The following is a 20,088-nucleotide window of genomic DNA, read 5'->3' on the forward strand; positions in this document are numbered from 1 at the left end:
CCCTTCAACCAAGTGGGTCATAGGTTACCATTTCATTTAAGCTCTTTGGATAAGATCTCTCTGAAATATTGCCCCAAATGTCAGCCAAAATGCTCCACAAATAAAAGCTTCAGGCTCTGAATACAGAATCAAAGCATGCTGAGCTGCATCCAGTATAAATATGTACCGCACGACACAAAGGCTCAACAAGACAGACTCTATTAGTACTAATCAGCGGGTACAGTCAGAAGCTTAGATATAGAAAAACACCTTTTGGCACCTGCTAGTGTTTTATTCATGTGAACTGCAGGCGGTCTGCGCTCAATCATTTTATCAAAATTGGTGTACCAGGATATGGTGTATCAGCAGGCAGCACATTCAACTGACACGCTAAGAGAAAACTCTGTAGCACATGTACAACTTTAGAAGTGTCTGTTGTAAACACCGAGTTTTATAATTAAAAAATGGACTGCTTAGAGAGAGGATTAGCCCGTTAGCTTCCATTTTACCAGAAAATTGCTCTTTAATAACCAGTTCACAGCACAGTATTGTGATTCAAAATAAAATATTACTTAAGTAGAAAAGATAATCTAGATAATTTTGTTGGAAAAACCCATGAAATTAAAAAGCACTAACTTTGAGAAAAACAAGAAGTTCATATTTTTCTATCATAAAATTTATTTGATTCATGAATAATTACTGCAAGCAGAATAGAAACTATGACTCTCCATCATTTGCTGAAACAAATATATAAAACATGTTTAAAGGAAGAATATATGATGGGGGACAAAACTTGCCCTCTGAGATTGGTGTTAATCTAGAATTATTCCATCAAAGTCACAGGAGTAACTGACTTTGTTGCCATTACTCTGGATTTTCAGATATGTGACAGAAGGAACAATCCAGCATGACAGCTCAAAAACACTGATTTATCTGTATGGAAGCTTGTTGCACTCCAGAAGGATGGTGTTACGGTGTTCTAATTCCCAGCTCTGCCACAGACTTGTGATGCGACCTTGGGACAGTCATTCTGTGCCTGAGTTCCCTTTCTGTAAAAAGAGGACATTTCTTTTTTCTCACATTTTGTTTATTTCGGTTCCTGTTCTGCCAAGACGTCAAGGAGACCACTCGCTATTTGCTAAGTTAAGTACTTGCTTCAGTCTCTGCAAAATCAAGGTCTCACACTGTAAATTCTTCAGGACAAGGCTGTCTCTTGGTGAGGTCAGACTGTGAATACCTCCCACATCAGTGCACAGTTAATCAAATGAGTTATCCCACTGATTTAAATGGACTAGAAAGCAATGTAAAAGGAACAATCTGCCTCATATGTTTGCACAGGCCTTAACACAAAGGGGCTCCAATCTGAGCTGGGTCCTCTAGGCACTACTGTAATACCAACAATAGCTCACAGCATATTAATGATTTTAGCTACAAAACACTCCTATGTCATTGGAAAGTATTATCCCTATCTTGCAGATGGAGAACTGAGGCACGTACAGTTTAAGTGACATGTCCAGGTAACACAGGAAGTCAGTGACAGAGCCAGGAACTGAATGCAGCTTTCTTGAATTCCAGCTCCATGCCTTAGCCACAAAACTATCTTGCCTCTCATCCTGCTAATTTGCATTTCCTACAGGGAAAAACGTAGTGGGAAAAGCCAAAAAAAGACAGTTACGTTTTCTGTGACTAGTGTTCTTTGAGATGTGTTGCTCATGTCCATTTCATGTTAGGTGTGTGTGTGCTCGCCACATGCACCGGTGCTGGAATTTTTTCCCTCAGCAGTATCCGTTGGGGACAGGGGCTCTGGCACCTCCTGGAACAGTGCCCGCATGGAGCAGTATAAGGGATGCAACCAGCTTTCCCCACCCTCAGTTCCTGCTTGCTGGAAACTCTGACAGTGGGGAAGGAGGGTGGGTCATGGAATGGACATGAGCAACACATCTCAAAGAACACCAGTTACGGAAAAGGTAACTGTCTTTTCTTCAACTGCTTGCTCATGTCCATTCCATATTAGGGGACTCCAAAGCAGTACCCTGGAGGTGTGTAGGAATTCACAAACGTGTATATTGCAACACAGCTCTGCCAAACCCAGCGTCATCCCTGGCCTGCTGAGTGATCGCATAATGAGCGGTAAACGTATGGACAGAGGACACTGTGGCTCTACAGATGGCCTGGATAGGGATGTGCACCAGGAAGGCCACTGAAGACGCCTGCGCTCTCGTTGAGTGAGCTCTGACAATCGGTGGTGGCGGAACCTCCCACCAGGTCGTAACAGGTCCTTATGCACAAGGTGATCCAATTGGAAATCCTCTGCAAGGACACCCAGGTGACCCTTCCTCCTATTCGCTGTAGTGATGAAGAGTAGATTTGATTTACGGAAGGGTTTGGTATGTTCAAAGTAAAAAGCCCTCCGGATGTCCAGGGTGTAAAGACACCTCTCTTCACTGGTCTTGTGCTGTTTGGGACAGAACACTGGAAGGAAGATGTCCTGGTTCATATGGAAGGTGGAAACCACCTTTGGCAGGAAGGCCAGGTGGGGCCGCAACTGAACCTTTTCCTTGTAGAAGACAGTGTACAGTGGTTCTGAGGTCAAGACTTTAGTTTCCGAGACCCATCTTACTGACGCCACCGCCACCAGGAAAGCGACCTTCCATGACGGATGAGAAAGGGAGCAGAAACCCAGCAGTTCAAAGGGTGGCCCAGTGAGCCTAAAGAGGACCTGCCGGAAGAGTCTCTCCAGTCCTTTCAAGAACCTGACATGTCATGGGAGAACACCGTCTGTCCTTGGACTGGCGGGTGAAAAACGGAGATGGCTGCAAGATGCACTCTAATGGCAGTGTGCGCCAGGCCCTGGTTCCTCAAATGGAGCAAGTAATCCAGGATGGCCTGTATGGAGGAACGCGAGGGAGAGATGCCCCATTTGGATGCCCAGCAGGAAAACCTTGTTCACTTGGCAAGGTAAGTCAGTCTAGCTGAGGGCTTCCTACCTTCCAGGAAGACCTGTTGGACTCCTTCTGAACAGGTCCGCTCCTCCAGGTTCAGCTACACAGCATCCATGTTGAGAGGTGGAGAGACCCAAAGTTGGGGTGTAAGAGCCAGCCGCAGTCCTGCGACAGGTCTGTTTGGTTGGGCAGGGGCCAGGGAGGGGCCGCTGACAGGCACATGAATGTGCCGAACCAATGCTGGCAAGGCCACACCAGGGCAATCATGATAACCTGCACCTGGTCTCTTGATCTTTGTCAGGGCCCTGCTGATGAGTGGAATCAGAGGGGACGCGTACATCAGGCTCCCTAACCACGACAGGAGGAAGGCATCGGAGAAGGTGTCCTTGCTCAGACCCTGTCAAGAAATCGGTGGCATTTCCTGTTCTGTCTGGTAGCAAACAGATCCACTTGGAGAGCTCCTCACTTTTGGAAAATCATGCAGTGATCACTCATGGTGAGAGACGAAGTCCCTGCTTAGCTGTTCTGCCTGCGTATTCCTGACACCGGGAAGGTAACAAGCTTCCAGGTGGATCTCGTGGCTGATGCAGAAGTCCCATAGACGGAGTCCCTCCTGACAGAGAGCAGACGAGTGTTCTACATCAACAGACAAGGGGGAGCGCATGGGGGCTCTGTTGTCCATTAGGACTCGTACCACCTTGCCCGACAGGTGGAGCAAGAAGACGCTGCATGCCAGCCGGACTGCTCTGAGCTCTTTGATGTTTATGTGAACTGCGCCTCCTCTGGGGACCACATCCCCTGTGTTTGGAGGTTGCCGAGATGTGCCCCCCAGCCGAGGTCCAAGGTGTCCAACACCAAGTCGATGGAGTGAGGGTGGTTGTCGAACTGAACCCCTTCCAGGACTGTCCTGCAGTCAGTCTACCATCTCAGTGAGGTAAGTATCGAATGGGAATTGTAACAATCTTCTCCAGGTGGGTCTCAGGACTGGGAATAGACCATCACCAGCCATTGTTGCATGGGCTGCATCCGGACCCTGGCATTGAGGACCACGTAAGTGCACGCTACAATGTGGCTCACGACATGCAGACAGACCTTGGCTGTAGTCAGAGGGAATGTGGAGGCTTCTGTGATGAAGTTTGCCATTGTGTGGAACCTTTCCAGCGGCAGGAACGCTCTGGCGCAGGTAGAGTCGAGGACCACTCCGATGAACTCTATCCTCTGCACTGGCACTAACATTGACTTTTTGTTGTTCACCAGTAGGCCCAGAGAGCGGCATGTGGCTTGAAGCACCACGACATCCCTTTGGACTTGAAACCTGGAGCCGCCCTGGATGAGCCAGTCATTGAGGTATGGGTAAATCTGGATACCCCAGGGCATGAAGTAAGCCGCTACCACTGACAAACACTTGGTAAACACCCTTGGTTCTTCCACCGCACCCAGCTGCAGTAACCCCTTTAGCTCCTGTGTAAGGAGACTCTTGTGAGAGGGGTCCCTGAAGAGGGAAGGGAAAGGTGGGTGGGAAGGAGGGTAGAAAGGAACTGGAGGGTATCACCCCGTTCCACTGTGCTGAGGACCCAGCGGTCCGAAGTTATAGCGGTCCACGCCAGGAGGAAAGGGGAAAGGCAATCGGAGAACACTAGGAAAGATGGATCTGGGGAATAGTCTGGTAGGTCATCCTCAGGCACACCCTCAAAATGGCCCCGTTTATTACAGGTCGAGCCCGACTGGGCAGAGGATGGAGGCGGGTGGCTCAAGTGGCACTTGTAATCTTTGGCTTGTTTATGAGGCTGGTCATGCTGAGTCTGACTCTCCTGGCCCTGTGGCTGCTGCAGTTTGAACCACTTACACACCGGAGCTGGGACAGAAAGGCCAAGGGTTTTCAGGGTGGTGTGGGAGTCCTTAAGGCCATGCAATTTGCTGTCTGTTTGCTCCACAAGTAGGGCTCGGCCATCAAATGGCAAGTCCTGCAATGACTGTTGGGCCTCAGTGGACAACCCAGAAGAGCAGCCAAGAGACGCGCCGCATGGAGATAGCGGAAGCCATGGTGCGGGCAGCAGCATCAGACAGCGCCTTGAGGGCCATCCTGGCCCTCATCAAGGATCGCTTGGAATTCCTTCTTGGATGCCTTAGGGAGTGACCCTTTGAAGTGGGCCAGGGCTTGCCTCATATTAAAGTCATATCAGCCAAGGAGGGATTGCTGAAAGCTGGAAGATGAATAAACCTTACAACCAAAGAGATCCAGCCTCCTCGAGTCTTTATTTTTGGGAGTGACCCCAGGTTGTCCTTGCCTCTCCTTGTGATTAATCGCCTCAACCACAAGAGAACTAGGGGTTCGGTGGGAGTATAAGTACTCATGCCCTTTGGTTGGCACAAAGTACTTGTGATCAGTTCTTTTAGAGATAGGGGCCAGGGAAAAAGGCGTCTGCCACAGGGCATTAGTGATTTTGGAAACTCCTTCATGAAGGAGTAGAGCCACCCTAGTAGCAGCCAAGGAGCAGAGGACGTAAAAGAGGGAGTCCGAGGGCTCTTCCAGTTCCTCTGCCTGAAGCCCCAGGCTAGAAGTGACCCTCTTCAAAAGTTCTTGGTGCACTTTGGGGTCATCCTTAGAAACTGGGTGAGGGGGCCCCGTGATAGCATTGTCCTCGTCATTGCCAGACAAGGCTGGTGCCCCAGGAACCTCCACGTCTATTGGTGGTCCAGCAGCTTGCTCCCCTGGGTCCTCCTGGACCTGTAGGGTCTTACCCCCCAAAGCCTCGAGCACCGGAGGGCGATGGGATACTTAGACCACTGGCCTGTCCAAGGATCCCAACACTGATCAGGCAGCCTGGGAATATTGGGTGAATCCCCCAGGGTTCCACGGGTACCATGATGCCGACCACTGTACTTGAGGCCATGGGACAGGTTTCAGTGCCGATAATGTAGTTGGCACCGCCGGTACCGGGGCTTGTCCGGCAGTCAGGGAACCTTGCTCCAAGCTGGAGCTACCAGTGGTCAGTACCAGGCGACCAGAATCAGGCTGAGCGGAGGCATTTATCCAACCGGTGCCAGCCACTGCGTTCCGAAGCCGACCTATCCAAGCGAGACTGTCTTGGTCTGGCTCTCATGGACTGACAGCATTCAGTGGATCTGTGTCGGATATCTGGTGATCCATGCCTCACGCTACTCAACCAGTACGGGGACATCAAAGGGGACCAAGAGCTACTATGGGCCAGTTGTCGTGGGGATCGTCTTGAGTAGGGCTACCTCCTTCTTGGAGACAAGTGATGACAGCCCAGCAATCGGCCGTCTCTGGTGTCCAGTCGGTCCTGGGATCAGTACCAGGCCCTTGGAGATGGTTGGGACTGGTCCCAGAGCTCTTGCCGGGTGGCGCATGCTTCATAAGGTCTGCACCAATCTACTGGCGAGGCACGCCTCGAGTTCCTTCAGTGTGGGGACTGAAAAGGGCTTCGCTGAGCCTGCCTCTTCAGTCCTGAGGCGTGATGGCTTTGGGCAGGCAAGTGATGGCAGGACGTCCTTCTTGATGGGGATTGGTACCACTAAGTTAGGGACACATGCATAGGTCCCAACACGGGTTTTCCCTGAGACCGGGGTACTGCAGGAGCCAGTGTGGGTGGCACCAGGATCTCTTGAGCTTCTCAAAGAGCTTTGGGCATCAACAGCACCTGAAGCTGGCTAGGGCCTGCACCACAACCTGGGGTCACATGCGAAACATGGGATGGGCTGCACTGCTCAACTTGAGCTGGGGCCTGACTTCCTGAAGGGGGTGTTGGGCTACCCGGCACAGGTCATGTCTCACAACCAGCCCTCTCCTTTCCCTTAAGGGAGGTAGAATATCTTCCCTTCCCAGTCTTTTTCAGCTTCTTCCCTGGAGCCGTGGAGGGGGACTGGTGCCGGCGGAGCACTGCGAACAGAGGCCACGATGCTCGGTGCAGAGTCAGACTGCTGCTCTGGTGCTGGAGTGAGTGCCGACTCCATTAGGAGCACTTTCAGATGGATATCACATTCCTTCTTTATCCTAGGTTTAAAGGACTTGCAGATACGGCACTTGTACTTACGTGCCCTTCACCTAAGCACCTTAGGCAACTGTTATGTGGATCGCTGATGGGCATAGGCCGCTTGCAGTGATCGCAGGGCTTAAAGCCGGGGGACCGGGGCATGCCCCGTCCCCAGCTGAGTCCCATTTGGGGCTACTAGAAGTAGGGATCTGCTACTAAGGTAACTAAGAAACTACTAACTATATACAACTATATTACATGTTTTCAAAGTTCACAAGAACAGAAAACGAAACAACACTAGCCACAGCAGTAGATGTTCCAGCACCGTCAATGGCAGCAAGAAGGAACTGAGGGTGCGGGGAGCCAGTGGCACCCCTTATACCGCACCATGCAGGTGCCACTCCAGGGAGTGCCAGAGCCGGTCCCCTACGGATACTGCTGAGGGAAAACTTCCAGCGTCCACGCATGTGGCGAGCACACACACCTAATATGGAATAGACATGAGCAAGCACTTGAAGAAGAACTTTATATTTTAACCTGTAATGAATGTTATACATTTCACAAAGTAATGAGTATATCTGCTAAACTTATACTTAGGGCCCTACCAAATTCATGGCCCATTCTGATCAATTTCACAGTCATAGGATTTTAAAAATCATAAATTTAGTTATTTCAGTTATTTAAATCTGAAATTTCACAGTGTTGTAATTGTAGGGATCTTGACCCAAAAAGGAGTTGTGGGGTGGTCGCAAGGTTATTGTAGGGAGGGAGTGGTACTGCTACCGTAACTTCTGCAATGTTGCTGGCAGTGGCTCTGCCTTCAGAGCTGGGCAGCTGGAGAGCAGTGGCTGCTGGCTGGGAACCCAGCTCTGAAGGCAGAGGTGACATAGTGTGGTATTGCCACTCTTAATTCTGTGCTGGTGCTGGCGGGGCGCTACCTTCAGAGCTGGGCGCCTGGCCAACAGCTGCCATTCTCTGGCCATCTAGCTCTGAAGGTAGCACAGAAGCAAGGGTGGCAATATTGTGACTCTCCCTAAAATAACCTTGTGACACCCCTCCTGCAACTCCTTTTTGGGTCAGGACCCTCAATTTCAGAAACCCTGGTCTACCGGCACGAAATCTGTAGAGTATAGGGTTAAAGCAAAAAAAAGACCAGATTTCACGGCGAAGACCAAACTTCATGGTCCATGATACATTTTTCATGGCCATGAATTTGGTATGGTCCTACTTATACTGTAAAAAGTGTTCGTTATTTAAGGATTGACAACACTATTTAAGGTAGAAATTTTGTATATTTCTCTCTCTTTGTATTTTTGGTTTGTTATTCAAAAGAGTCTAAATGTGCTGTCAATAGTCCTGCTCACTTTCTGATTTGTCTCTAATACTGTATGTTATTACTATGGAGTGACTCTGAAATTTAGTTTTAGTTTTACTTATCCAAAGTACACATACATTACAGAATTACAGCTCAAAGGGCAACTCCAACAGCATCAAAGCAAGTCAGATTAATTAGTAATGATGAAATAGCCATTGTGATAGACCCCGGCTTGTTGGGAACAGCAGAGTAGTAGAAGGGAGATATACTGGCCACTGGATAAGCAGTTTTCTGTTCCCTGAGTGACCAGAGCAGGGGCTGCTCCAAGCTAATGAGAACACCTGACTCCAATTAACCTGCTAAGAGTCAGGTGAGGCAGTTAAGCACCTGACTCTAATTAAGGCCCCTCTGATGCTAGAAACAGGCTTACTCCAATCAGGCCAGAGGGAGCCAGGGGAGAGGAAGTGTGCGCGAGGAACTGGGAGCAAGAGGCATGCAAGAAGCTGAGAGTGAGTCGCAATACTGCTGGAGGACTGAGAAGTACAAGCGTTATCAGACATCAGGAGGAAGGTCCTGTGGTGACGATAAAGAAGGTGTTTGGAGGAGGCCATGGGGAAGTAGCCCAGGGAGTTGTAGCAGTCATGCTGCTGTTACAGGAGGCATTCTAGACAGCTGCAATCCACAGGGCCCTGGGCTGGAACCCGGAGTAGAGGGCGGGCCCAGGTTCCCCTCAAACCTCCCAACTCCTGATCAGACACAGGAGGAATGACCTGGACTGTGGCTTCTACCAGAGGGGAAGGTCTCTGAGCTGTTTCCCGACCCACAGGGTGAATCTGTGAGGCGAGCAAATCCGCCAATAAGCGCAGGACCCACCAAGGTAGAGGAGGAACTTTGTCACACTATTTTGAACTATTCAGAATATTATGGGGAACTGACTAGTAAACTGTGACAAGTCCTCTGCCCGCCCCTCTTCCTGGGGCCAACTAGTTGCCCCAATAAAGCTCAGAAAGGCTTCTAGTTATGCAGCACCCAAGGCTTTATTTACACAACATTCTCCCACCACCAGTGTTATGCTATGTACAGAGCTTGCACACCTGATAATCTCCTCTCCTAAACAGAGTCTGCCCTCAACCTGAAGACTGACCTTCCCCCGGCCATTCCCCCTTCTTCTGGCTGCCAGCCAGCCTTTATAGCCCTTGAAGCCTCAGGCCCACAGGTACAGCCAATTCTAAAGGCCAGGCACCAGGCTTCGCCCCAGCCCCAATCTATTTCCCCTGATTGGGTCTTGCTGAGCAGGGGCTAATTAGGTGCCTTTGCACTGACACCCTGCTACATGAACTAACTATGAAGTTACAAAAGTAAAGCAATTCCCTTGTCCCAATAATTAAATAACTATACAAATTACAGAGGCCAACCTGCTACTCTTCCCATTCCAGATCTTGTCTTCATTTCCCGTAAATAACTGGATGCCCTCTCTTATCCAGACAAAACTGATCATACTTGGTGTATGGCCCAGAATCCAGAGACAGATGCCTAAAATGTAGCCTAACCCATAGAAGCTAGAATCCAAGCTTCAACTGAAACACCACAAAGTTTCCCAAGGATAATTGGAGAGTAAGCTGTAAAATAAAACATCTAGGAATTGCACTGACTTCACATACGTAACAAAATAAAAAAGTTTTGCTATAAAGCAAATATTATTCACAATTATTATTTTATAATGCCCTTTTCAAAAGGGTCAAAGATTGTAGGAGAGAAGTGCATTGTTAAATGGTTTGAGCTGTACTGGGTTTTAAAAATCATAAGAAAAAATATGTCTGCAAACTAGCAATAGCCAGCATAACCCATTTGACAACCATTCTTTAAAAGAATTAAAAGCCACACAATTAAGAAAATTCTCTTTAACCACAAAACCATCTAATCTCTTTCTTTAGTCCCTCATCTCATCCAATACCTGCAGCAAAAGGGTCCCAGGGACAACAACCTCACTCACTACATAACCCTGATTCATTCCTGAGCACTGTCTACCATGTCCTGGATGCAGCAAGGGTTCTGTGGGAAAAACAGCAACTGAAGACTGCCATAATGCATATGAACAAGAGGGCGGAAATTAGTGAGCATGGGTTACTTTAGCCCTGACATTTCCTGACTTTCCAGTGGTTAACTTTGCAATCTTAACAACATTCTTAACATAGTTTTCTGTATACAATTATTCATATTGAACTAGAACCTTGACTCTGATGAAGGCTCATAAATTGTAAAAGAGCATGACAAATTCCGAACCACTGATGGCCAGAGAAGCAATAGACCAAGACCAGAAATTAAACTTGGTTGTTTGGCATGGCAGTGCAGACTATTAGCATAGGCCACCAAGCTGGACCATTTGAAGTTATTTGTATAAGCAATATTAAATTAGTTGTGGGATGTAAAAATCCTTATGCTGGTAAAAAGCTGATTTCATGAGATACAACCTCAGCAACAGCTTGCAATAAAAAAATTCCTAGCATGATTCAGTATCATAAAATATTCCATATAGCATTTGTTATATCTGTCAAATCCATCTATAAAAAGTTGAGTGATTGCACTGCATGTAAGAAAGCACACAAGCTATTTTGTGCCAATAATACTCCATATTGCAATAAATACGCACACTGGTGTCAATTTGTGTGTTAATAAGGAAACAAAGACACAGATATATCATTTCTTCCTCTACAACTATGAGTACAAGTAACCTTAATTCAACATTATATTTGCCATCTCTCGGAGTTCAATAAAGGTCTACGCCACACTGAGAACACATCTGTTTCTTAGATTGTATTTGAACTCCGAACTTTCTTATGGAGAATTAGACGTATTCATGTCTGAGTCATGTCTGAGTCACTAATATCTAACATGAAAAACACAACTACAATGAAAAAATCAATGATTATGGATACCACCAAATTATACTTCAGTTAAACCATTCATTTTGTTTATTTTATTGATTGGCAATTTATAAACATTTCCTGCGGTTATAGGTCACCTTGCTTAAATTTCCCATTACTGTTCACGCACATATTTCAAAGCCCACCTAAAAGTCTAATTAATTACTTCGTTTTTTACCCCTATGGTGACTTTTCAATGTATTTCTCACCTAATACTCCTCTTTAAGTAAGACAAATTGTTAATCAAAAATGCCAACTCTGATTAGTGCATCTGCCACATCTAAGGAAATGACTGCATCACTTAATGCTAAATACATGCATCAAGTCCTTTATCGAGCATTTAAGGCTTAGAATTATACTTTAGTTTCTTCATCTGACCTGTGTTGCTACTAAGCTTAGAAAGTATTTTGTTGGCATATTTCAAGCCACTAACACTGCCATTTTAATTCCTCAGATACACATATTGTCATGTTGTTGTCTTATTCCTAATTGTTCAGAGCCAAGAATTGTTCACTGCTAAAACAGGTGCAGTGTAAATGGAGAAGTACTCAGAGGAGGACTGATAAGTTTAACAGAATAATGAATTTAATCACTTAGTAAAATTATGCAGGAGGCTCAGATGGATTTTTAACAGAAAGCAAGTAGTTAATAGCCTGGTTCACACACTCGATTGGATCAGCATCATTCAATTAATTTCATTTCATTCCAAGCTGACATAATCAAAATATCCCATTGTTCTACTAATACTTCCATGTCCACAATCAAATTTAATATTCTTTATTCTCATTTTAAGAGTATTTCCATGATTTCTGGAATAGAGCTCTAATAATAGTTATTGTTAAACATTATATTTCTGGTTAGAATGAAAGATACTGTTAGCTCTGAGCTCCAGTACTTTTCACTATATACTGCAATGTGCTTTTCATCAGTCTTTACTAGTTCAGGAGAAAGTTACTTCATTACTTATCTTGAAAAACAAGATATAAAAAGCTCATCGATCTACAAAAACTAAGTACTGCTTAGTTTGTTCCTCACTGTATTTTTATTCCTTTATTTCTGCCCAGATTAGTTGCTTCCATCTGGATAAATATGAAGGCTTTTTCAATATTTCATTTTTATGCAGTTCTTTGAACACTTACACTTAGTGCAACTCAGTCTTTGGGCCCTTGCTGGCAAAAAAAGAGAGGAAAGTTTGGGGAAATTATGAGAATGTATGGCATCCCCAAAAAGCTGACTGAGCTGATACAAAACCTCTACACAGTCAAAGAGCGTGGTGAGAGTAAACAATAAGCTGATGTAAAGGTTTGGGAAGACTGTAGGCTATTCCCAGATTTGTTCAACTTGGTACTAGAAGCAGTGATTATAGCATTTAGAGGTGAAATGGGCAGAATCATGTTATGTGGAAGAACAGTGCATAACCTTAGATTCACAGATGGTATTAACAGCTCAGCATTGGCCAATAGGGATTTACTGACAAACTAGACCAGAAAAGCAGAAAATTCGGACTGAAGAACACCATGGGAACACAAAAGTTATGGCAACTGCAAGACAAGAGAAAGAGGTAAAGATCAAACTCATAGACAAAGAACTAGGACAAGTGGAAAACTGTATGCACCTTGGAGGGAGAGCAAAGGCGAAGAGGAATTGTGAAGAGGAATTGTGAAAATGACATAAAAAGAAGAATTTGATTAGCCACTACTGCACATCTACAAGATATGGAAGGCTAAAGATATATCATTAAAAACAAAAAATTGATATATATGAGAAAACTGACATGTTGATACTGCTGTACAGGTCGGAAGGCTGGAGTATAAGGAAAGCCAATGAATGAAACTTTTTGACTGCAGAAATGAACTGTCTGAGGGGAATTCTGAGAGAAAATAAAGAGATGAGAAAACAACTGGGGCAAGAAATAATGCTGTTAAAGAAGATTCAAGACAGATGACTTATGTTTGGACATGTGCCAAGAACAGACCTGGAAAAGATACCATACATGGTGATGCATACCAGAGTGCAAGGAACTAGAAATAGAGGGAGAGCAAGGATGTGCTGGATAACGTAGTGAAGAATGATATAGAACAAAAAGGTTTAAAGATGAAAGAAGCCATGAAGCTGATACAAAAAAGAGGTAGAAAGACTTCATTTGGATTGCTGTTGAGTTGACAAACAGGAATCAGAATAGAAAACAACCTTTCGTGCGCCAGTATTGACCAGTGGCCTGATTGTCAGAAGTGCTAAGCTCTGACAGTTCCTGTTCGTTTCAATGTAATAATGCTTCTGAAAGTCAGTAGTGGCAAAGTATTGCAGAGCATTGTACTGTGAAGTCACACAAAAAAAGAAGTGCATATAGGACAGCACGGATTTTGTTTAAATCTTTCATTAAATTACAAACAAAACCTTTCGTTGTAAGAAAACTGTTTCAAATGTCTTCTGGTAGAACTGGCAGATCATTGGCAAAAAAATTATTTGCCTTGTCAGATTCATGATCAATGCTACCAATAAAATACTGTTATAATAATATGAACCAAACATTATATTGATCAAGTCACTGATTGTTTGTAGGAAAAAAAAAAGTCACTGAATCATTTTAGATTTACCAATTCCTTTCTCCTCCACCCCCCACAGAAAATATCTAAGAAGAAACATTCATTCTTCCAAGCAGGTCTCAAAGAAACTTAATATGAGCATTTTTATGAAGGTTGTATGGTGTACTTACAGGTTGAGCAGACCAAAAGTGTCTCCTGACCATAAATTCACAGAAACAGTTTCCATTTTTGCTGCACTTTTGAGGTAATTGCTGGAATGATGATCTCTGCTGGAACGTAGTACTGAATTGAATAGGTCACAAAAATCCCAAAAGAATACAGAATTTCACGGATTGATACAACCTGTTGAAAACATTTATACAAGAGTTATGTCAGTTGCAAACACTTTGTAAAAGCTAGTTTTTTTGGAAGAAAAGGGGGAAGATTGCTATATATAATAATTTTGAATATATGGTTTGATTGTTATTATTCCTTTCTGCTCATCCTCCCTATGTTGCTTTCTTTCTAGGATCAGATCCTCTAGGAAGGGGACTACGCCCCTAATCAGCAAAGCACATAAAGTAGCCCTATTGACTTTAGTAGAGACTAAGGATATGTCTACACAAGAGAGTTGACAATGGCACCGCTGTACCGATGCAGCTGTGCTGCTGTAATATCTCTCGTGTAGCTGCTCTATGCTGATGGGAGAAAGCATTTCTATCAACATAATTAAACCACCCCAATGAGCGTTGGTAGCTCTGTTGGCGGGAGAAGCTCTCCCAACCGACATAGCACTATGCACACTACCACTTATGCCGGCGAAACTTATGTTGCTCAGAGGTGGTGTTTTTTCATAAGTGGTAGGATAGACAAACTCTAACTCATGTTCTCAAATGGTACCAATGCTTTAAGCCCCAGTCTAACAAAGCACTTATTTATATGTGCAAGCACAGTACCTAGCACATTGTGGGAACTAGCAAAAATACAAATAAATAATCATTTGGCATAGTATCAGAGGGGTATCCGTGTTAGTCTGGATCTGTAAAAAGCAACAGAGAGTCCTGTGGCACCTTTAAGACTATTGGAGCATAAGCTTTCGTGGGTGAATACCCACTTCATCAGAGTATTCATCACATGCATCTGATGAAGTGGGTATTCACCCACGAAAGCTTATGCTCCAATACATCTGTTAGTCTTAAAGGTGCCACAGAACTCTGTTGTCATTTGGCATAGTTTTTCTTGCTCCTTTTAAGGTTTACCCCCCCAAAAAAACAAACAAAAAAAAAACCACCCACCACTAAGTTATCAGGACTGTTGCACCAGAACTGGTCAATTTTTTTTAGTAATATTGTGAATCCTCAGAAATTTAAAGTACTTTAGCAACATAAGACCAACCCCCTTTTTCAGAACAAGGATTTCATGTTCTGTTTTTAGCACATACAGCATTAATTTCTAAAAAGTGCCCTTGTTCTGTGCTCTATGTGCACATATACACATTAAAAAAATGTAACTGCAATTAATGAATAGGACCCAACTCCCTGAAGCAAACAGCCAGCTAAACCCCACAAGTACAGACCCCACAGCTCAACAGATCAAAGACCTGAAAGACTGCACTTAGATTTTCCCATTCCTAGAATCTCAAATTATTTCATAAAAAATAAATGGTATTTTTTCCCACCAACATATAGTAAAGCTAGAACAATGCAGTGGTAACATTTTCATCTTTTGGGGACCAAACATCCAAACCTGTGTTTTAGTATTTCCTCATAAAACTGAACATGACCACAAACCTTCACTTAATGGGCATTTTTGTTGTCATACGAAAACTGATCAGTTGGACTGAAAAGGATTCTGAAAGGGGCTAATATTGTTCGAAGGATGAAGATTTTCAGAAGTGGATTTTAAGGGTGAAACTCCCATTTGGGCAAAAGACTCACAGGAGGCCTTAAAATAAGGCATAAGGCTCGCAATCCTGAAAACACATATATACATATTTGATTTTTCTCATATGAGTACTCCCATCAAAGTCAAATACATCTTGCAATACCAGACTTCAGTGCGGCAAAGATCTCACATGCCTGCACTCTGCATAGGAGTGAACATGTTTGTACAGTATCAAAGACAAACACTATCTCAACATGCTACTGCAATACAAACACTTCATAATAAAATGGGATTTGAACACACGGTCTTAAATTTTTAAGAGTGAGCAGTAATTTTGGGTGCCCAACCTGACCTTAAGGGGCTGGATTTTCAGAAAGTGTTTACTCGCCCTCTAAAAAAATCAGCTCCTTTAAGGAGTCAAGATGGACATCCAAAAATTGAGGCACTCAAAATCACTGGTCACTTTTGAAAAATGAGGCTGTAGCTTTAGAATGAGGAAACTATGAGGAAAGATTAAAGATGCTAGGACTCTTCAGCTTGGAAAAGAGGAGACTAAGGGAAAATATGATAGAGGTATATAAAATCATGAGTGATGCGGAGAAAGTGGATGAGAAAGTTATTTACTTATTCCCATAATACAAGAACTAGGGGTCACCAAATGAAATTAATAGGCAGCAGGTTTAAAACAAATAAAAGAAAGTTCTTCTTCATGCAGCACAATCAACTTGTAGAACTCCTTACCTAAGGAGGTTGTGAAGGCTAGGACTATAACAGCATTTAAAAGAGAACTGGATAAATTCATGGTGGTTAAGTTCATTAATGGCTATTAGCCAGGATGGGTAAGGAACGGTGTCCCTAGCCTCTGTTTGTCAGAGGATGGAGATGGATGGCAGGAGAGAGATCACTTGATCATTGCCTGTTAGGTTCACTCCCTCTGGGGCACCTGGCATTGGCCACTGTCGGTAGACAGATACTGGGCTAGATGGACCTTTGGTCTGACCCAGTACAGCCGTTCTTATGCTCTTACTTGTTTCAAACATGATGCTTAGATTATTAAGCCATTCCCTGTTGGTTATCTGCTAATAATGATAATAATAGTGAACCACAGGAAGAAAGCTGTGTGAAAAGATAAAGGGGGTTAGTAGGTCTCTTATTTACCATAGCAAGACACTGTTGGATACTCAAAGCACAACTAAAAGTACATCAGCATAAAGTTGTACAGATATTCCCAGTAAGCAAAGAGAATCTACTCTTCCGATATTAAATATTCTATCCCCAAAAGAATGACATTTAAAAGGAGAAATGCTTCAATATTAATATATAGCATCTTTCATCCAACAGGATCCCTATGCACAGGATATACAAGCATCTGTCTACTATACAGAATCACATATTATAGATCTATGTGATTAGAGTTAGAATACTATAGACACACAAACACACATAAGTCATTTCACCCACCACTGAAATACTTTGCTCACTTATTTACAAAGAAACACTAGGAATTCTCCAAATTGTACAATTGCTGCCATATGCAACCTTGTGTTCCTATTACTGTCACCCTTGGTCTTCCTCCTTTCACTCCCCCAGATACACCTTTACTGTGTTCTCCTTCATATAAAAGCAACAAAGAGTCCTGTGGCACCTTATAGACTAACAGTCATATAGGATCATAGGCTTTCGTGGGTGAATACCCACTTCGTCAGACGTCTGACAAAGTGGGTATTCACCCACGAAAGCTTATGCTCCTAGACATCTGTTAGTCTATAAGGTGCCACAGGACTCTTTGTTGCTTTTTACAGACCCAGACTAACACTGCTACCCCTCTGATACTTGACTCCTTTCATATGTTTCACCTCATCCCTTTTTATACACTGTGAATTAAGATGAAAAGAAAATCCCTGAAACTGTTATTCTAATCAAAATTGTCTGCAGTATTGTTGTATCTGTGTTGGTCCCAGGATATGAGAGAGACAAGGTAGGTGAAGTAATATCTTTTATTGGACCAACTTCCATTGGTGAGAGAGACAAGCTTTTAAGTTCCACAGATCTGAGAAAAGAAGCTTGAAAGCATGTCCACTTCACCAACAGAAGTTGGCAAAGATATTACTTTGGCCACCTCATCATTCTTATCCATAGCCTCTGACAGTTGATGCAAGGATGAGCAAATAATGGTTTTAGGAATAGTAAATAAAAGGCTAGATTGCAATTCTTAATCTGACAGTATATTTCATTCTCATGTGGTCAGACCTTAGAGTTGATGAGGATGGAGTTTAACCAAGATGAGATTTTGAAAACCAACTTCTGAACATCAGCAAATAGAGATTTTAACAGAGGAGCAACATCTAGTACATTGTGTGTCCTGATCCACCTCAGTAGACTCAAATAAAACATTGTGAATTGAATACACTGATATTTGATTATTTCTTTACTAGCAATGATCACTCTGCAGTGATAAACACAGACAAATTGTGTGTTGTTTTCGGAGGACGGAAACATTTGTTCTAAGATTACAATACTAAAAAAATTAGTTAGATATGCTTTCGTCCTGTGCAATGTGTGCTATGTCTTTATTATCTCTTCAAGACAAAATTACAAAAAAGTTTTACTTGCCAGAACTTTAGCCAACTATTCTAAACCTCTCTTCTTGATGTATCTGGTGCAAAATGTTCTAGACTTTCCTTTAACTCTAACTTGTACAACTAGGTCTACTACATTAATATTTATATTGCAGTAGCACTTAGAAGCACCAGACCCATTGCACTAGGCAATGAACAAATAGGTGACACAGATATAGCCCCTGCCTCAGACAGCTTGCCATAAGAAGTTAAAAATATAATAACGATCATACTGAGTCAGACCAATGTTTCCATCTAGCCCTGTACCCTGTCTTATAACAGCAGCTAGTGCCAGTGTTTCAGAGAAAAGGAACAGAAGAGGATAATTTCAAGTGATCCATCCCCTGTTGTCCAGGCCCAGCTTCTAGCAGCTGGAGGTTTAGGGAAACTTGGAGCATAGAGTTGTGTCCCAGACCATCTTGGCTAATAGCCACCGATGAACATATCTTCCATGAGCTTAAGTATACTACTTCTTAATCTGTGGTGTATGGACCATGGTCAGTCTGCAAACCATACACAGAAGATTTGTAGACAACTGGATGATACATGGCACTAACTCTTCTGATTTCCTGAAGTAAATCACATTCAGAGAAACTTAAAGTACTAAATATTTAATATTTTTTCCCATGCTAACAATTGCTCCATTTGCCACAGGGGTGTTATGTGTTCACAGTTTAGAGGGTTTAGATGCAATCCACGAGACTCTCCTATTAAACTGTGTTTCAAACAACATTGGGCCTAGTATTAATCTCACAACTAGCAGATGACTCATCCATCATTCCTTTTATTTTATTTTATTTTGAAGACTCTGGAAGATTGCTGGAAAGATTTTGGGTTTTGTTTGCTAGCTGAACAAGTAGAATGATGGTAGTCAAAATGTAATGTTGACAAAAGCAAAGCACATTGGAAGGAATAATTTGGACTACTCATGGGCTCAGAATTCACTGTAGCAACTTAAAGACTTAGGCATCATTGTGAACAGCTTTTATTGTTTCAGCACAACTCACAGATACAGAGGGCGGATATATTTATATATTTTAATTAAGGGAGCCTTGAAAGGTAAACTTCTCACCTTAGCCAATGTCAATGCTGCCAAGCAAGGTCAAGCTTCTTTCTGTGTTGCTTTTTAAAAGAGATTGTGGCTGTCTACGCTACAGACTTGTACCACTGCCACTGTGACGCTGTAAGTCTCCCGGGTAGTAGTTTTATGCCAACAGGAGAGAGCTCTCCTGCCGGTATAGTTAAACCACCCCCAATGAGCGGCAGTAACTATGTTGGCAGGAGACCATCTCCCACCAACACAGCACAGTCCACGCTGGCGCATTTGTCAATGAAACTTTTGTCAATCATGAGGGTGTTTTTTCACACACCAACCGACAAACATTTTACGGACAAAAGTGCTAGCGTAGACAGAGCCTTAGAAAGTTTTAGGGAAGGCGATACTAATATTGGGGTGGAGGGGGGGATTTTAACAAGATGCTTAATCCCCCATGGCGGATAGAATTTATACAGAGTGTCTTTGGGAGGAGCAAGTGAAAATTTGTAGAATCACTTAGAAAATGATGATCTGGTGGATTTCTGGAAGGAGATTAATCCAGATGTCAGGGATTATACGTATTATTCTGCTACCCATTAATCTTATTCCAAGGTTTATATAATTTTTGTTTCTAGGACTGTGGCTGATTTGGTTTAAAAAGCTAATATGGAAGTTATAGCTTGATCTGATCATGCCTCTGCATATAAAATATTGAGACTCAGTGGAAAAACAAAGGGCCAGGCAGTTGAATAGAGCTTTGTTGTTTGACCCCCTTAGATTTCAATAGCTGAAAGAACATTTTCAGAAATATATAGAAGAAAATGGTTAGGAAGGAATCAAGAAAAGTGTTCCCTGGGATGCTGGAAAGGT

General features: G+C 43.4%; 1 protein-coding gene and 1 long non-coding RNA gene across 2 annotated transcripts in view; one reads left to right on the forward strand and one right to left on the reverse strand.

The window, feature by feature from the left end:
• The window catches only part of SLC36A4 (solute carrier family 36 member 4), a 246,333-nt gene that overhangs the window by 119,637 nt on the left and 106,608 nt on the right, over positions 1 to 20,088 (reverse strand). Inside the window, 2 exon segments of the mRNA XM_030559215.1 lie at positions 13,872 to 14,024; positions 14,027 to 14,043. Coding sequence (XP_030415075.1) covers positions 13,872 to 14,024; positions 14,027 to 14,043 — 170 coding nt within the window.
• On the forward strand, positions 1,968 to 5,177 carry LOC115649989. The gene is made up of 3 exons (XR_003999978.1): positions 1,968 to 3,855; positions 4,179 to 4,268; positions 4,635 to 5,177. It is a non-coding gene; the product is annotated as an uncharacterized LOC115649989 (long non-coding RNA).

The sequence above is a fragment of the Gopherus evgoodei genome, chromosome 1 (genome assembly GCF_007399415.2).
Source record: "Gopherus evgoodei ecotype Sinaloan lineage chromosome 1, rGopEvg1_v1.p, whole genome shotgun sequence".
Taxonomy (NCBI): Eukaryota; Metazoa; Chordata; order Testudines; family Testudinidae; genus Gopherus; species Gopherus evgoodei.